This window comes from Nicotiana attenuata, chromosome 4 (assembly GCF_001879085.1).
Source record: "Nicotiana attenuata strain UT chromosome 4, NIATTr2, whole genome shotgun sequence".
Classification (NCBI taxonomy): domain Eukaryota; kingdom Viridiplantae; phylum Streptophyta; class Magnoliopsida; order Solanales; family Solanaceae; genus Nicotiana; species Nicotiana attenuata.
Genome location: NC_031992.1, coordinates 1,500,415 through 1,519,711, shown reverse-complemented (window position 1 = coordinate 1,519,711; position 19,297 = coordinate 1,500,415). Strand labels below are relative to the sequence as shown.

General features: G+C 38.6%; 1 protein-coding gene and 1 long non-coding RNA gene across 2 annotated transcripts; both read left to right on the top strand.

The window, feature by feature from the left end:
• On the top strand, positions 320-5,011 carry LOC109224807 (catalase isozyme 3). Its single transcript, XM_019389341.1, has 8 exons — positions 320-413; positions 1,077-1,173; positions 2,111-2,388; positions 3,157-3,933; positions 4,228-4,317; positions 4,409-4,476; positions 4,558-4,651; positions 4,740-5,011. Exons 1-8 carry the CDS (start codon positions 399-401, stop codon positions 4,797-4,799), a joined length of 1,479 nt encoding a protein of 492 aa, XP_019244886.1. The 5' UTR covers positions 320-398; the 3' UTR covers positions 4,800-5,011.
• On the top strand, positions 5,902-9,275 carry LOC109224806. Its single transcript, XR_002067769.1, has 2 exons — positions 5,902-7,741; positions 7,833-9,275. It is a non-coding gene; the product is annotated as an uncharacterized LOC109224806 (long non-coding RNA).

The following is a 19,297-nucleotide window of genomic DNA, read 5'->3' as shown; positions in this document are numbered from 1 at the left end:
TACTTACAATTTTACATATCTCAAGCTACAAAAAAAGTTTTGCAATTTGAGGGTGGAACTACTATTTTTCATGGGAGTGAAAAATAGAATTTGTATGGTGAAAAAATTGTCTAATATTTCACCTTTTTTTCACTTTAATTAGGAAAAGGAAATATAATGACTAGTGATAATAATAATGGTAATTAAGAAAAACGTGGATAAGTAATGGATATTATATTTAAATGTGAAAAAATAGAAACGCGAGCCAAAAAAGGAGAGTTAGGCGGTTGAAAATGACCCCACATCTCTATATATAAATAATAAAATTTGCTCTTTTTAAGACACTCTAAAACAGATTGCCCACACGACTGAGTTTCTTCTTCGTTTCGCCGAAAATCTTCTTTTCCTCTTATCTCGCCATGGATCCTTACAAGGTACTCTCTCAATCTCTATTAGAAAGGAAAATCTATTGCTTTCGATATCTTGTGATTTAATTTTTTTTTTCTGAGTGTTTTTTTTTAATAATGATCTGTATGATTGCATAAGATTTCTTTTGATTTTCCAAAAAAGGAATTTTTTTTTTGTTGTTGTTGAATTTGATTCTTAGGTTGATATGTTTCTTTCGTAGCTTATTCCTTTTACGTTTTTTTTTTCTGGTTTTCCTTATGGTTTGTCCAAGGAGGTAAAAGAAGTTATTTGAATTTCTATCTCGAATTATCAATGTTGATTTAAGCTCCTTTTTTTTTAATTAATTTGGTATTTTTGTCCTTATTTTATTGTTTTCTGTGAGGATATACTTGAAATTGATTTAATTTTTATTTTGAAATGTTCTTGTTTATTTAAGTTTTTTTGGTGTGTGTGTTTAGTTCGATCATCCGAAGACTAATTATTTAATCCTTGTTTTCGTGTTTCATTATGGTTTCATATGGATATACGTAAAATTAATTTAGTTTTTATTTTGATTTTTTTTTAATTGATTTAAGGTTTTGGAAATAGATAGAGCTAGAATTATGAGTTTTTCCGGTGGATATTTGATTTGCTTTATGTTATATGTGTACATAAGATTCATGATTAATGATGGTGAAATTTTGGCACAGTATCGTCCTTCAAGCGCTAACAATTCCCCCTTCATGACAACTAATTACGGTGCTCCCGTGTGGAACAACAACTCTTCCATGACTGTTGGAACTAGAGGTATTTTTTTTAAGTCTCTTACCTTTTCTTTTTGGTGTGTGGAGTATTCCTTTTTATTCTAATATTTAGTATATGAACATATTCCCGGCTAGTAAAGGAGGAGGGTTGTGACAAAAAGGGTCGACGGACACTGATAAGAACAGTTATCCTTTCTAACTTGTTTTTTTTAAAGGGTGTGGGAAACCAAATTCCAGTATGGTATGTTTTGTTTTCTTGGATGTGATGAATTCCTCCTTAATGTTTTTAGTACATATAATTTGAAGTTAGGGACACACATTTGGTTTGTTAGTTTAATGGTTAAGATGATTGAGGTCAAGACAATATAGTTTCTGTCAACTCTTGGGCATGCCTTCCTTATTGTATTTCTGAATCGGTCATAAGGTGAATCCATCAGCTGGTTTGTGTTGTCAATCTTTCCTTTTGCATTTGTCGTTATGAATACATAAATGCATAAGCAAACAGGAAGTGCTTTTCTTATTTTGTTGGCCTGATTTGGTCCTCCGTGATGCTCAGGCGCAAAAAATGTGATCTAGACGGAAGTAATTAACATGGTATGAGTAGGAGCTGGATCTAAACATGTGGTTAGCTTGATTCTTTATCGTCCATAATGGTCAGCAGTAAACAGTGTAATAAAATAGGAAAACTTGTACGGTTGAAAGTTCAAGATCTGTCACTTTTCACCATTTCTATGTCATTTGAATAATTTGAATCAGGCAAGACTTGGTGGAGCTTGATTAAAGTGCTAAAAAACTCTTTCTATATTTCAAATCATGCAATTTGCCCTTTGTAATAAAGGTGTTTCTCATGAGATCAGTACAAATAAAATTCTCTGGTTTGCAGTTTTAGAGATATCATAGTAATGTTTTCAACATTTTCCAGTTTTAGTAGATTTTGCGCAATGGATGAAGAATTTTGAAACTCGTTGCTTTTTTGGCAGGGCCAATTCTTCTTGAGGATTATCATCTGGTGGAGAAGCTTGCCAATTTTGATCGTGAACGAATTCCGGAGCGCGTTGTTCATGCCAGAGGTGCCAGTGCCAAGGGTTTCTTTGAGGTCACACATGATATTACCCATCTTACATGTGCTGATTTTCTCCGAGCTCCTGGTGTCCAGACACCTGTTATTGTGAGGTTCTCTACTGTTATCCACGAGCGTGGAAGCCCTGAAACCCTCAGGGACCCCAGAGGATTTGCTGTAAAATTTTACACCAGAGAGGTAATTTTCAATCAGATGCTAGGTTTTCTTGCCATGTTTTTCTAGTCAGATTGTTATTCTTTAGTATCCTTGAATTCATGCCTGTTAAGCTGGTATGAGAGCGTTGTTCCGAAACCAAGCTTATATTTCATTTCTCAGGATTGCTGACTGCAATTAGCAACTGATTTTTAAAAAAAATATTGAAGCGCAAGCGTTGACCATTTGGAAACTAAGAATTGAAACGTTAAGTATTCTATGTGAGAAGTGGTTCGGTTTCAGCCTTTAGTGATGCTTAATTTGCATGATTTTCCATTTGTTCGGTGCTTTTGAGTAATTTTAAACAGCAACCCTCTGTGCCCATGTGAATTTTGTTCAGAATAATTATCTAATCTCAAACTCGATGAAATCCAACTGTAAACACCATTTAAGATCATAAATTCGTTTATCTAGTGTTGTAATCTGATTTTTTTGGTCAGTCATTTATTCTGAACAAATATGATGTCAAAGGGAGTATTCACTTGTTAAAAAGAACTGCTGATTTTTCACTTGTTAAAGAGAAATGTTCAAAATCAGCGAAGTTCAAGTGTCCTCTCTTCCTTGTTCTGTTCCTTATGATTTTCCTCTGGCGGCAATAATCATTTACTTAAGGGCCGCCTTGTGTTTCCGAACAATTAAGGTTGAATTTGCTGCTTCCGTGGATTACTTTTGTTGAATTTGTAGTTTTCTAATTTACTTTTTGTTGGTACTGAAATTCGCACATATCTACTTTTTTGCCTTTTTGTACTTCAGGGCAACTTTGATTTGGTCGGAAACAACTTCCCCGTCTTCTTTATCCGTGATGGGATGAAGTTCCCTGACATGGTTCATGCACTGAAACCAAATCCGAAGTCCCACATTCAGGAGAACTGGAGGATCCTTGATTTCTTCTCTCATCATCCAGAAAGTTTGCATATGTTCTCCTTCCTGTTTGATGATCTCGGTGTCCCACAAGATTACAGGCACATGGAAGGTTCCGGTGTTAATACCTACATGTTGATCAACAAAGCTGGGAAAGCACATTATGTGAAGTTCCACTGGAAGCCAACTTGTGGAGTCAAGTGCTTGTTGGAGGAAGAAGCTATTAAGGTAGGAGGAGCGAATCATAGTCACGCCACCAAGGATCTCTATGATTCAATTGCTGCTGGAAACTATCCAGAGTGGAAACTGTTCATCCAAATTATCGATCCTGATCATGAAGACAGATTTGACTTTGACCCCCTAGATGTAACCAAGACCTGGCCTGAGGACATCTTGCCATTGCAGCCAGTTGGTCGCTTGGTATTGAATAAGAATATCGATAACTTCTTTGCAGAGAATGAGCAGCTTGCCTTTTGCCCTGCCATTGTTGTCCCTGGTGTTTACTATTCGGATGACAAGCTTCTCCAGACTAGGATATTCTCATATTCTGATACCCAGAGACACCGTCTTGGGCCAAACTATCTGCAGCTCCCAGCTAACGCTCCCAAGTGTGCTCATCACAATAATCACCACGAAGGTTTCATGAATTTCATGCACCGTGATGAAGAGGTATAGTGCACCCTTCCTACACAGGTTGTTGGTGCAGTAATTTTTTATAGTGGATTGCAAAATTTTAAATGTTTATCCATTTAACAAAGAAAAAAAGGGGTCATCAAGCATGTTATTCACTCGTTAGATTAGTTGTTCTGTTGTGTCTATGTGAACTTAGGAGGGCAGGAGTAGGTACTTAGTCAATTATGAATCTATGTTGTGAATTTTGGTTCCCACACCAACTCTAAGGGTGGATATGTGGATGGTTCTAATTCTTTTCATGTTTTAACTGGATGCCATATGCTTTCTCAGGTCAACTATTTCCCCTCAAGGTTTGATCCTTGTCGTCATGCAGAACAGTATCCAATTCCTCCTCCTGTCTTGACAGGAAAGCGCGACAAGGTGATGATATGTTTATTCTATTGTTCATGTTGAAAATCTTGATTTTGGTGTGAAGTTGATTTTCATAAACCGTAATTGTCATCTATTGCAGTGCATCATTGAAAAAGAGAACAACTTCAAGCAGCCGGGAGAGAGATACAGATCTTGGGAACCGGACAGGTAGTTTAGTTCCTTTGCTATTTTAACTTCACCAACTTTCCACCCCTCTCAATTACTTATCTGGTGGCCTTGTTATTGCAGGCAAGAAAGATTTATCTGCAGATGGGTTGATGCTCTATCCGATCCTAGAGTCACTCATGAGATACGCAGTATCTGGATTTCGTACTGGTCACAGGTCTCGGTTCTTTCCATTAGATGTTTCTTTAGTCCCACATATATCCAGCGACAGAAAGATAACAATGTTTTGCATGAATATGTTGCAGGCTGACAAAACTCTTGGTCAGAAGATCGCGTCCCGTCTCAATGTAAGGCCCACAATGTGAAGCTGATAGTAGTATATTCAAATATGTTGCTGTGCTGAAAGATTAATCCAAGAAATCAGTTGTTTTGGTAGAGTATACTGTTTTGGTGATTGGGTCGTATGCTGTACCAAACAAACTTTCTTGTGTTATTCTGACGTTGTTGCCTGAATAAAGTTAAAAGTAGTTTGTTCAAGTATCTTTATCATTTTCATTCAATTCTATCTTGTTTCGCTCGTCGAGTTTACAGGTTAAAATTGTTTGGACTCCACGGTTATGTTCTATGGACTTTGCTCATTTGTTCTGTCATGAATGAAAAATTATTAAGTTTTTAAGTAGAAACTTGAGTCCTTATCTATTAAGTTGTAGTTTTCCCGTATATCAACTGAGTACCTCTCGACTTTCCCCGTAGGTCGTGGTTTTACTTTGCCCCTATCCCCGATCTTCAATCCTTCCCCTATTTTTCAAAACCATGTTCACTCCTCCAGTACCCCACTTTTACCAACCCCAGTTAACCTTGGTTCAGTCGAACCTAAACCAGTAATCCCTCAAACCCAAGTTCAACTTCCCGGAATTGGATGGTGCTAATCCTAGAGGTTGGCTACGGAAGTGTGAAAAATATTTTGCCCTCTATAATATTTCTGAACAAGAGAAATAACTTCTATGCATGTGGGAGACGGGTGGATATTTGGTTTGATAGCTACTTGGTTAATCATAGAGGAAGGGTATCTTGGCAGAAATTTTGTGCTGAGGTTTGTAGGAGGTTTGGTAATATCAGACCACAGGATATTATAGATGAATTTAACAAAATGATGCAGGTTGGAAGTGTCGACCAATATCAGGAGAAGATTCAAGGAGTTAACCAGCTATATAACAATCATCAACCCATTGTTAAATGAGACTCACTTTGTTTCTAACTTTATTACTCCCTCCGTTTCAAATTAAATGAGGTAGTTTGACTCGGCACGAAGTTTAAGGAAAAAATGAAAGACTATGAAATTTGTGGTCTTAAAAGCTTAAGGGGTAAAGCTTTGTGGGGCCATGATTTTTGTGCGGTTATAAAAGCTTCTCATTAAGAGTAAAATGGGTAAAATGAGGAGTTTAAAGTTGAATTATTTCCAAATTTAGAAATGTGTTATTTATTTTGGAACAGACTAAAAAGTAAAGTACCTCATTTAATATGAAATGGAGGGAGTATATTAGTGGCTTGAAGCCTGAACGAAAGCCATTAGTGAAGTTGGCAAATCCTGTGATTGATATGGATGCGTATGAAATTGCGAAGCTGTATGAAGAGTCATTCTCAACCCTTACTGCCCTCTTACTAATCAGAAACAACCCAAATCTCACTTATCCTAGACCTTTAGCCATCACTTATCCAAAAGCACAACAAAACCCAAAGCAACCAGCACAACCTCCAACACCAAACCAACCTCTGAGAATCACATAACCCAATCAGAGGCTTGCCAATAGAGCTCCTCTCAAACCAAACAGTTTTGAGGCACTTAGGAAATAGGGACTTTGCTATAAGTGTCGTGAGAAGTATGAGCCCGGGCATCAATGTAAGGCTAAAACTCTTCACGTTATGGAAGGAGTAGCAGCTGAAGTGGAACCTGAGATGGAGGAATTTTTGGATGTACCTAAAACCTTAAAAGAACTTGTCGAGGAACAAGCTGAAGTTTCTCTGAATGTGGTAATGGGACTAAGTTCCGTTGGAGGGACTACCTCTATTATCAAATTACTGGGACATACCAAGAAGATTCCAATGACTATATTAATTGACAGTGGATATACATACTCTTTCATTGATCCTCATGTAGTTAAAAATGTTGAAGTTGCTTGTCCATTCTATGACAATCCCATAAAGGATTGTTGTGGCCAATGGACATATTACGAGATGTGACAAGGAGAGCCCTATGTTTAATTGGCAGATGCAGGATGAGCTCTTTACTTTCAAAATCATGCGGCTTAAAGTGGGAGGATGTGATATGGTCCTAGGAATGGACTGGATTGATATAGTAGCCCAATAATACTGCATACTAGACCTAACAGTCTAAGTTTTATAAAAGATGGATGAATGATGACTCTGTTGGGAGCAAATGAGAAACCTAAGATCACACCAGTAGACAATGATGCCTTGAGTAGAATACTGCACTGCGGAACTGGTACAATGCTAGCTGAATTGTCTGTAGTAAATGAATTGTCCTACAGGAAAGAAGAAGGAAATTATGAAGCCTGATGTGGAAAGACTATTGTTAGCCTACAGTGATGTGTTTCAAGAACCAACTGAATTTTCCCCTGAAAGAAGTTGTGATCATGTTATTAATTTGATTCCTGGTGCTCAGCCATTTAACTTGAGACCTTACAGGTATTCTCATGATCAGAAAAATGCAATAGAGTCCATTATTAATGACTTGATTAAAGCTGAAACTGTGGTTCCTAGTCAATTTTCATTTGTCTCTCCTACTTTAATGGTTAAAAAGAAAGATTCTACTTGAAGATTATGTGTGGATAATAGGAGATTGAATAGCTTGACTGTTAAAAATAAGTATCCAGTCCCTATGATAGATGATCTGTTAGATGAACTATGTGGAGCTAATGTATTTTCTAAAGTGGATCTTAGAGTTAGTTATCATCATGCGAGAATAAGAGCTGGAGAAGAACACAAAATTGCATTTAGAACTCACCATGGACTATGGCATTTCAGAGTCATGCCGTTTGGGCTGACTAATGATCCCACCACATTCCAGTCCTTGATGAACACTGTGTTCACTGAACAAATGAGAAAATTTATACTGGTATTTTTTGATGATATACTAGTTTACAGTAAAAACATGGAGGAACATTTGAAACATCTTAAGGTTGTGCTGCAGCTACTGAGGAAGAACCAATTATTTGCCAAAAGAATCAAGTGTTAGCTTGGGCAATCACAGGTAGAATATTTGGGACACATCATCTCAGGCAATGAGGTAAGCACTGATGACAAAAATGTATCTACAATGTTAGATTGACCTCAGCCAGTAAATGTTAATGAGTTGAGAGGCTTTCTGGGTTTAACAGGATATTACATAAAATTTTATCAAAACTATGCACAATCGAGCAAGCCCTTGACCAATTTGTTAAAGAAAGGAGGATTAAACCGGGATGGGGCAGCTACCACAACCTTTTATAACCTTAAGCAGGCTGTGACAATTGCTCCAGTTCTGGCTTTACATGACTTCAACAAGGCATTCATGTTAGAAGTTGATGCATTTAATACTGGAGCGGGAGCAATGGTGATGCAGAACAGATGACCATTAGCATTTATGAGCCAATCCTTCAGCAAAAGGCACCAAGGACTATCCATTATGAGAAAAAGTTGATTGCTCTACTCCTTGCAGTGGATAGATGGAAGCAGTACTTGCATCCGCGACACGTTGTCATCAAAACTGACCATTTTAACTTGAAGTTTTTGCAGGAACAGAAAATTACAATCTTTCTTCAGCATAAAGTCTTAACCAAATTAATGGGTTTAAGTTATGAGATCCAATACAAGAAAAGGAGTAGAAAATATCATTGCAGATGCACGGTTGAGAAAGTATGAACAACAACCTACTGGAGATCAACCACAATGTTTGATGTTAACACAGCTGCAACCTAAGTGGTTTGAAGAAGTGTTGGCAAGCTATGAAGGAGACCAGGAGGTGGTACAGATAGTAACCACCTTGAGTATTAATCCTTCTGCGTTGATGGATAATACTTTGCAACAAGGGTTAATAAGGCATAAGGAAGAGTATGGGTTGGCAATCATGGTACTCTCAGACAATAACTAATTTCTACTATTCACAACTCTGGCTTGGGAGGACATTCAGGAGTGATAAGAACATATCAGAGGGTGAAGGCAATTTTCTATTGACCTTTCATAATTGAAAATGTGAAAAAGGTTGTCCAAGAATGTGAAACATGCCAAAGATGAACAAGTGGCTTATCCAGGGTTGCTACAGCCATTACCTGTACCAGAAAAATCCTGGGAACATATCTTTAGATTTCATTGAAGGTTTGCCAAAATCAGAAGGGCAAGATACTATTATGATATGGTAGATAGTTACAACAAATATACTCACTTTATTGCCTTGTCTCATCCCTTCACAGCCTTTCAGGTAGTTAGAGTGTTTATGGACACTATGTACAAGCTACATGGATTACCTAAGAGCATAGTGTCTGATATAGATAAGATTTTCCTCAATAATTTCTGGAAGGAGCTTTTCAAAAACCTGTAGGTACAATTACTTTAAAAATTTTCTTATCATCCACAAACTGACGGGCAAACTAAAAGGTTAAATAGGTGCCTTGAGAATTATCTGAGATGCATGACTGAACACAAACATAAAGAGTGGAGTAAATGGTTTTCATTGTCTGAATTTTGGTACAACAGCAACTACCACTTAGCCCTGAAGATTACTTCATTCAGAGTAATGTATGGGTATGAACCACCACAACTCTCTTTTGAATTAATTTCACAATCTAAAGTAGCCATTGTTGATCAAGTTCGCAGAGAAAGACAATTTATGGCAAAAGTACTGAAAGAGAATTTAGAGAAAGCGCAAAATAGAATGAAGATGAAGATGATAAAAGAAGAACAGAGAGAGAGTTTAATGAAGGTGACTGGGTATTTCTCAAGTGCAACCCTATGGACAGACTAGCATAGCTGTGAGGAAAAGTCTTAAGTTGGCTTCTAAATTCTATGGGCCCTATCAGATATAGCACAAATGATTGGACCTGTTGCTTACAAACTGAATTTGCCCCTACAACCAAGATACCCTGCTTTTCACATTTCTCATCTTAAGAAGAAAGTGGGATCACAGGTTGTTCCTTCAATAGATCCTCCGATTTGTTCTGCTGAAGGACAGCCCTTGACATAACCAATTGTTGTACTGGACAGAAGGATGGTGAAGAAAGGAAATAAAAGTCAATACTCAAAGTTCTGGTGCAATGGGCTAATCTACTGCATGAGCAAGCTATTTGGGAAGATTACAGTTTCATTATGTCCCAGTTTTCATAATATTTTAAAGAACCTTGAGGACAAGGTTCTCAAGGAGGATGGATTGTCATGAATGAAGAATTATTAGGTTTTTAAGTAGCCACTTGAGTCCTTATCTATTTTAAATAGACTCGGGTTGGTAAACGATTATGATAACATAACCAAATGAAGAATTTTATTTTATTTGATGTCTTGAGCTTCCAAATCCAACAGAAGTTGAGAGTGTGTGAGTGGCTAGATTTGATAAGTGTCCGAGCAGTTTTTGAGTTGAAACTGCCGATTTTTGTTAGTTTCCAAATTGGCCAATCTTCATGTTCAAGGAATAATGGTAGTTGAACACTATTAATAGTGTTAAGCAACTGGCATGTCAGTTCAAAAGAAATGTTTTTGAGGTTCCAAGATCCATTTTCATTGAGGTCTGGAATATTGAGAGTATGTCCGGTAGCAATATTGGGTAATCATTAGGTATGCCCAAAATTAATGCTTTTACCATTTCCAATGATCCAACGGATACCTTTATTATAAAAGTACCATCCCTTAAGAATGTTGCTCCAGATAATTGAATCAGTTCTACGTTGACGGGTATGAGTTTGGGACTGGAAGTTTCTATGAGAGCGACAATATTTATTAATGAGGACTCGGGCCCAAAGGGAAAGAGGGTTGTTAAAAGTCTGTTTGATTTTCTATGTATTTTTACTAGTATATGTATCTTTATTAGTATTAGATTATTGCCCACTTTATTTATATACGTACTTAGTGTTATACCCAATTTTGCCCTCATATTTTTTAATATACATATATACTTCCAAAATAGCATATTTGCATCATCACTTAGCCTACAAACCTATACAAGCATTTTCTATAATTTTCCATTTTTTTAGAGCTTCAAATTAATTTTTCTTATATTTAAAATTATATAAATATCTAGTAATTATCCTTCAAATTACTTTGTGATGACTTAATTACACCAAAATTATCATTTGCATCCGTAATACATGTTTCACATATTTTTATCCTACTGTTTATAATTGCATTAGCATTATTAAGCTATTTAACTAATTTTGCAATAACGGCCTATATTTTACAAGTAATTGCGTTTATTATATTATCGATGTCAAAGTATCATTTTTATATTTTTATAATATTGAGTTATTATTTTAAAATAGTTTCACAACATAAATATTATTTTTTACCATTTATTAGAAGTTTTAATAATTTATTTTTATTATTCTCAAGGGTTTCAAGAGCTGGCCCAAAAGCCGAAATTTCGGACCAAATTAATGGCCCAAATCCCTAGCCCAATTCTCAGAACCCAAACCAAATAACTCATTAACCCAACCCCAATTAAATACAACCCGACCCAGACCCCTTTGAATCCTGGCCATTGAACTCGGAGATCAACGACCCTCATCCTTTCTTACCTTTTTTAATTCAAACGACCCTCCCTAACCTAGTCATTTTGTTACATCCGCTGCCCTAAATTCCTCTCCTCTCTGTCTCTCAGATGCTCTCCAACTCGAACCCTAATTCTACCGCTGTCACTCACCTACTGTCGTTCATGGCGGTTCTTCACCACCCCAGGCCTCTAATGGCCTCTTCTATGCTGGGTACTTCCATCTCTAATGTCCTTGAGAAGATTCTCAAGGGTCCAGGGCTAGTCTGCTTACGCCTTTGGGTCTTTCTTGCCTTTTTTAGGCTGTTGTGGCTCGATTTTGAGTAAGAACTTCTTATTTCGTCTTAAATCCGTGGGTTCCTGAGTCTACGTTCTCATCTCTGATTTACTTCTGAAAACCCTAAATTTTGTCTTTAATCTTCTCAGATCTGAACAGATTTGAGAAGAATCTGACCTATTTCACATGTTTTTCATAAAAAATCTTCTGGTTTTTCGAGTTATTTTCCATTTTTGCTAAAGCTAGGGTTTCCTAGAAATCCTTTTCTCCAAACGTTTTCTTACTTTGAATGTTTAACCTTCTCTTCTTATGTGCTTTGTGGTCGATTCATGTTGAGTTTGCCTTAGCCCTAGTTGATTTATGCTAAAACCCCAATTTTGACATTTGCTTTGATTTTGAGTTTGACCGTGTTACCTGTGCACTGTTTCGTTCTATGTTTTGATTCTCATGATTTCTCCTTAGTCTAGTTTAAACGTCTTGTGATTTTTTACCCTAGTATGCCTCTATTAAGGTTTCTGACTCGATTTCTCGACTGATTCTGTGTGTTTACACAGCCTATTTGTGTATTTGTGGAAACATATATTTTTCTTCTTTAAATCAGTACTATCTTGTATTCGTGATTCACTGATTTGCTCCGTAAAAACTTAGGGGCTGATTCTTGATTATTCCTTTATTTGCGACCTTATTTAGTTTCTTGCCTTACTTAATTAACTGTGATACTTACTAATTCCTCAAGATTGTTTCCTTAATGGAACCCTACTTATTTACCCTTAATTGCCCACTCTGTACTTAAGTCTTACTCGATTTTCTTTCCTGAAATATTGTCCTGCTTTTCACCGTTGGGTAATTACCCCTTAATTAAGGGAGACTAGTGATTTTGTGCATAATTGATTCCGTGAGCTTCCTTAATTGCTGACTGATTGATCTCCTTTACCTTATTCTATTTTGCTCCTAAGTACTATACATACTCTCCTCTATTCTCACTTCTACACGAACATCAGTTCACAGTACACACATACACTCAAAATCTCCTCTTTCTTTACTACTTGTGCTATTGTGGGTCTAGCCTACTGAAAGCCAATGCTAGATAGTGATACTATACATGCTCTATATTCTGCACTCTTTTTCCTCAATTGGTATGTCTCTAGTTAAATTTGAAACCCAAACTCTATATGTTTCATTCCTGCATTAGTTCATTGATTATGAATTTGACCTATCCTCCTATTTACTTCTTGGTTTAAGTATGTCTAAATTCTGCCCTGTTCAATGTACAACTAGTATGTCTACACTTCACATGTTTATCTGATGCTTGAACAACTTGTTTTATGCTTAATCCTCAACTGTGTGATCATGTTGGTTACTTAATGCATGTGGTTAATCCTACTTGTGTGTCTGATTCTGTCCTCTACATCCCTGCTCCATGTCTTGATTGCCTACCATCTTGGTTAATTTGTTAAGGCTATGAATTTCCTAAGTGTTCTATACATATTGTTGTCTACATGCTTCCCTGCACCCCAATGAGGTTCATATATGTTCCCAATATCTTTCACCCCTATGTGCAAACCTGCCTGCTATAGTACATGTGAATCTGAACCTTTCTATGATTTATTGACTGTCTACTGAATTTGCTCTCTTCTGAACTGTTTTCAAATGTTGTCAGTATTCTTCTAAAAAAAATTGGCTTTCATTCCTAGTATTTCCTCAAAACTGGTCTATTCTAGAAAAACCTTTTTCACTCCTAAACTGTTTTCACTAAGTCTTTCAAACTATGTCAAGCACTCTCACTTACTCTTAGGTTATTAAGTTCTGCCCCTCTGGTATGTGTACTGCTTAGGGATCCATGAGATCTCTCTGAACTCTGGCATATCAGGGCTGGCCCTTTCCACACTGCACATAATCAGTCTCTATTTGAGAAAGATCTGGGTGTGAGCACTACCCGGGATCCTTGAGGTCCTTAGGGAACTCTGACACACCTGGACACAAATTTGGCAATGAAGCCCTTGGCATTTGAGACTACTGAAGGCCCGATACCCCAGGTTTGCTTTGGGCATGCATCAGGCTCCCTATAACTTAATCTACATTGCATTTATGTAATTCTGGTCTGTAATAATCATTTTTAAACAGATATTGGGGTAACTAGTGGAAATGGAGGCTAGTTGTATGATACTGTGGGTAAAACTGGGTAGAAAACATGTTATAGGCTTTATATTCTGCAAATCTGCATTAGAAGCCATGTTCTAGGATTGATGTGTTCATTTACTTTTAAACCATGTTGAACCTGTGCATTAGATATCTTGTCTTTAGGGCCTTCACATTTACTGCTTCTGCATGTTGCATGCTCAATTCTTGGTTCTTCGCAAGTACTGTCACATAGACATCATGCTATTAAGTAATCTTAATAAAAATTGTCATTCCTGTATGCATTAAACACCATGTTCTTAAGAACTCTGTTTGCATCTGTTTGAAACATGTTTATTTAAATCAATAGCTATCCATGAAAAGGTTTAAAAACAGACTCACGCATGGGTATCATGTCTCTAAACACAAATTGATAAATCGCCTGTTATGATGTGTATCACCTAGATCCAGCATGCCTATAGGTCGAATAATCTCAAACTGTATAAACAGCTCCTGCAACTGTGATTGTGTAGAATCCTACACCTAGGCAAGCCTTAGGTAATTAATCTCCTTGTAAAAATGAGAAATTATGTTCTGATTGTGTTTAAACTGCTTAAATTTCACAGGCTATAAAACCAGTAGGCAAACTGGTTAGGATTCTGCCACCTCCCTTAAAACAAACCCTGCATATCCTGTATCTGTAACATTCATCTAGATATCATGTTCCTAGGTTTTCTGAACTTCTTCAAAATTAGTTGTTTGAGACATGCTGTTTATTTGCCTATGTATCTGTGGAGGTGAATATGAGCCTTTTATTTGCTTCTTTATTGACAGTCCTATGTGTTATTTGTTGTCGCCTAGACTTTTTCCTTTTTAACACCTTAGGATTGTCTAGAATTGCCCAAGTCTAGAGGTCCTAAATTCCTCCGGGCCACAAGGAAGGGACGGGTAACAGCCCGCTTAGAGGCCGTTAATCAAACTCGCTTATATAACCATTAGGGGGGGAGGGTAATGGGTAGTAAAAGGATATGATGACCTGTGCGCTAATGTCACGTGTAGCCCCTCTAGTTGGGGAGGATTACCGGGTATTGCGCAGATTGATCCTATAGGCTAATCAACTTAGGACTTCCCTTTTCCCAATTCCTATATGTGTTTAAATTATCTAAAGTTCTTTCATAAGTGTGCATTGGACCATCTCAGCTTCTTTGATCATATATGTATTTAGACTGTGAAAACTATCTTTATTTGCAAATATGTGCTAAGATTGCTTACTTGTTAATTGACTAATTCACATAGTTTAAGTTCGGCCGGGACCCACCGTTGTGGACTGCGAGGGGTGCCTAACACCTTCCCCTCAAGGTTATTTCGAACCCTTACCCTAATCTCTGGTAATACAAACTAGTTAGATGAGTTAATCGCTCTAGGTGACCTAACGCACCTTAATCCGTTAGGTGGCGACTCTTCAAATACCCAATTCCCAAAAGGAAACAAGTTGTTCCCCCATGAATGTCGAAACCCGGACTCCGCGAAGAAAAATGGGGCGCGACAGCATGGCGACTCCGCTGGGGATATTCTAGGCTCTCACCATAACGAACTTATTTTTGTGAATTAGTCTTAAGCATGCTTTATCCTGCGCACCCTCACCTTTATTTGGATTTAACTACTTATTTATGATTTCCTTTATTTCCTGAAACTGACTTGTCTCTTTGTTTTCTTTTTCCGTAACTGTCTTTCAATTATTTAAATACTGCATTTATTGTTTTTTTTCTTAACGTGCAAATAATTGACAACATGCTATTTATTGTTGCATAAATCATGCTCAACATCATATTCCACTCGTGCGCAATCAATCCTATAGCAACGCTTGATGAGTGTTTGCGCTCTTCCTATATATCACCCTTTAAATTCGGAAAGGCGTATTTACGGTAAAACTAGTCGATCAGCGGTGCGTTTGACGATTCCGTGCCTTTTCCCCTCAAGTTGTCTGCTTGAGGGTCCCAGTCTAGACCTCTTTAGCAGCCTTACTTTGATTAACTGTACATGCATCATGGTCAAACCTAGCCGGGTTAATATGTTGTCCACATAATAACCCTTTAAGACAAGCCTCGTCCAAAAGTCCATCGGATTTTCCACAATCCCAACGGACGTAATCACGATTGTGTGCATTAATTTGGAGAAATAAGTGCCAATATGCTAATCATTACTGTATAAATAGACGAACCTGGAGGGGGAAAGGGCCTAACTATCTCTTGTTTTGCAGAAAATGAGGCAAGATTGGTGGAGGGACCTTCCCTCAAGTGACCAAAATCATGTGAAAAGAGTCTTAGGTAACTTGCCGTCACTATTGGATCTTCAACCAAACAAAATGTTGATCGAGGCCGCCACTCTGTTTTGGGATAAGGAAAGGGCTGTGTTCCGGTTTGGAGACATAGAAATGACTCCCCTTCTAGAAGAAATAGGAGGATTTGCTAGGTTGCTTTGGGATAGCCCTGGTCTGTTGGCAAGGGCGGAGCCACAGTATTTGCTGCGGGTTCGGCCGAACCCAGTAGCTTTTGTTCAAACCCTATATTTATATTAAGAATTCCAATGAATACGTACAAATTATTAGTTTAGAACCCAGTAACTTAAAAGGATTATAATCCCGAACCCATAAGGTTCAAATCCTAGCTCCGCCTCTATCTGTTGGCACCTGAAAATCGCACCACCAGAGGGTTCCTTAAGATGATGGGGCTGGACAAAAATGATGATTTGGAGTGCCTGAAAAACTCCTACATACCTTTTGATTTCCTTTATGAAAGATACGGTCATAGCAGCTCTTACCGTATTTTTGATGATGAGTTCTTAATCACCTCCTTGGGCTGGGTTCATCGTAGGGTCTTCATGTTCATTGTGTGCTTCTTGGGCATGTTGTTATTCCCAATCCAAGGGGATAGAATCCATACTAGGCTGGCCATGGTGGCCAAAACTCTGATAGACGGGATCGAGGAGCAGACATATATTATTGTCCCTATGATCGTTGCAGACATATACCGGGCCGTGGAACACTGTCAGAAGGGGTTCAAATTCTTTGAGGGTTGCAACTTGCTGTTACAAGTCTAGCTGTTAGAACATCTCCAAAGGGGCCAATACCGCCAAGAGTTTCCACGAAGGCCATGGAGCGACCACATAGCCTTCCATCACCCTAAGCGGATGACTTACATTCCAGACATGTTTGCTCAACCTAAGGATGCTATAGGATGGGTGCAGTTTTTCAACAAGTTGACTGAGGAACAGGTTCAGTAGGATGTTCGAGTGGTTCCCCACCGACGAATTCATCATCAGATCCAGAGACGTCCCACATTTGGTGTTGAATGGATTAAGGGGGATATACCCTTATGCTCCCCTCAGGGTTATGAGACAGGCAGGCAAGAGACAGGTCGTACCACGGGTCGCTAAAATGAGTCACTTCAGAGCCGATTTCCAAGGTGACGCCATCCCATATAAGAATGAAGCACAACATATGTGGACTTTGAAAATTATTGTGGAGAAGGATACCATCGAGCCAGACCGATATCATGCGGGCCATTCATACTTTTACCCCTCATGGTTGGATGATAATCTATCAGGAGTTTTGAGCCAAGGGTTGGTCCAGGAAACAGGGTCATAAATGGGTTTGCCGAAGCAGAGGTGAAGTATAACAAGCTGTGCAAAAGAGTTCGAGAGTCTGAAGCTGAGCATAAGGCCAATATGGAAATGATTAATGAGTGGAAAGAAAGAGCTGTTAAATCCAGCGAAAGGCTGGAATATCTGGAGTACAGTTTAATGGAATTGGAGGGGAAGATAAGAAAGAGGGTCACCGACTGCCAGAACGTTGAGAGAAACGAAGGAGGGCATTTGGCAAGGGCATTCCTACTGCTGAACCTGCGCGAGCTGGGAGAGTTGATCGACAACAGCATCCGGTCTGAATAGGGTCCTTCTGGGACCAAGTAGATTAGATTTACTTGCTTTCCTTTTAAATGTAATAAGGCCAAGTGCCATTAGCAACATTATCTTATTTAGTGTCGTTTCGGGGCGTTTATTTTTACATTAATGAAATGAGGCAATTATTGGCACTGAATTTCTCCAAATTTATTTGTCGCTAGGCCTACCTCGGACACAAAGAGGCTCCCAAATTAGGACGCGAATTTACATTCCCGCAATATGTGTTTAAATAATGCAAACATTTCAGAACCCTTACTGACTTATTTACCTTTTGTTTTCTTTATTTCTTTATTCCCATCCCCTAAGGTTGGTTCGCACATACTGGCATCATCAGTGTATCACACCAGATCTAGAGGCCCTCCACCTCCTCCTCCTCCTCCAAGTAATACAAAGAGCAAAGGGAATGCTAAAATGGACGAGTTAAGTGGTATTCGAAAGGAAAATATGGAAAAGAAACTTCAGACGGACGGAGTACTCCAGCACCAAATGATTTAGTTTTAAGATTAGAACAAAAGATACTGGAGCTACCGGGAGAACTTGAGGAGGTCCGCAACTTGGCAAACCTATCCCTCACCCTGAATCCCCGATGTCAACCAACAAAACACCAAAAACCCAGCGCCTCCTCAAAACACACCAACCAGCATCTACAAAACCCTCCCGCACCGCATCAATATGCGACTCTACCTCAAAATCTCAATCCTTTACCGATACAAACTCCACCACAACCAAACGATCCAATACCCACCAACCGTTACCTGTCACACTCCACAGAACACACCACAACCCATTCCCAATCCTCAAAACTCAGCCAACGACCACCACTACACCCAAGTCCGTGGCATTCACCTAAACAACCCTATATATGTGGAAACCGTACCTCACTCTACTCAATAGACTTCCTATATACCAGAATCTGCTGAGAAGGACCTGCTCATCAAGAAAATGTCTGAGGAACTCAAAAAGTTGACAAGTCGAGTTTAGGGTGTCGAAGGAGGCAAAGGGATAGAAGGTTTGAACTATGAAGACTTGTGCATATAGCCGGATGTAGAACTACCGGAGGGTTACAAACCTCCCAAGTTCGAGATGTTTGACGGTACAGGTGATCCCAGGGTTCATCTAAGGACCTATTGTGACAAACTTGTCGGGGTCGGAAAGGATGAAAAGATCCGTATGAAGCTTTTTATGAGGAGTCTTACGGGAGATGCTTTGTCCTGGTACATCAGCCAGGATCCTAAGAAATGGTCCAACTGGGTGAGTATGGCGTCCGATTTCACGGACCGATTCAGGTTCAACACAGAAAACGCACCAGATGTTTTCTACATCCAGAACCTCAAGAAGAAGCCCATCGAGACTTTCCGCGAGTATGCTACTCGTTGGAGGTCGGAAGCAGCCAAAGGTAGGCCATCGTTGGACGAGGAACAGATGAACAAATTTTTCGTCAGAGCACGGGATCCGTAATATTATGAAAGGTTGATGGTTATTGAAAACCTTAAATTCTCTGATATCATCAAACTTGGGGAAAGGATCGAAGAAGGCATCAAAAGCGGGATGGTAACAAACTTTGAGGCATTACAAGCTACAAACAAGGCATTACAATTAGGCGGCATATCAAAGAAGAAAGAAGTTGGGGCAGTATGGTGGATCAGGGCTCGAAATCTCCACTCACATATCAAACACCTTCATCCACATACCAAACACCTCCACCCACATACCAAGCACCTCCACCTACATATCAACCCTCATCTCCCAGATATTCC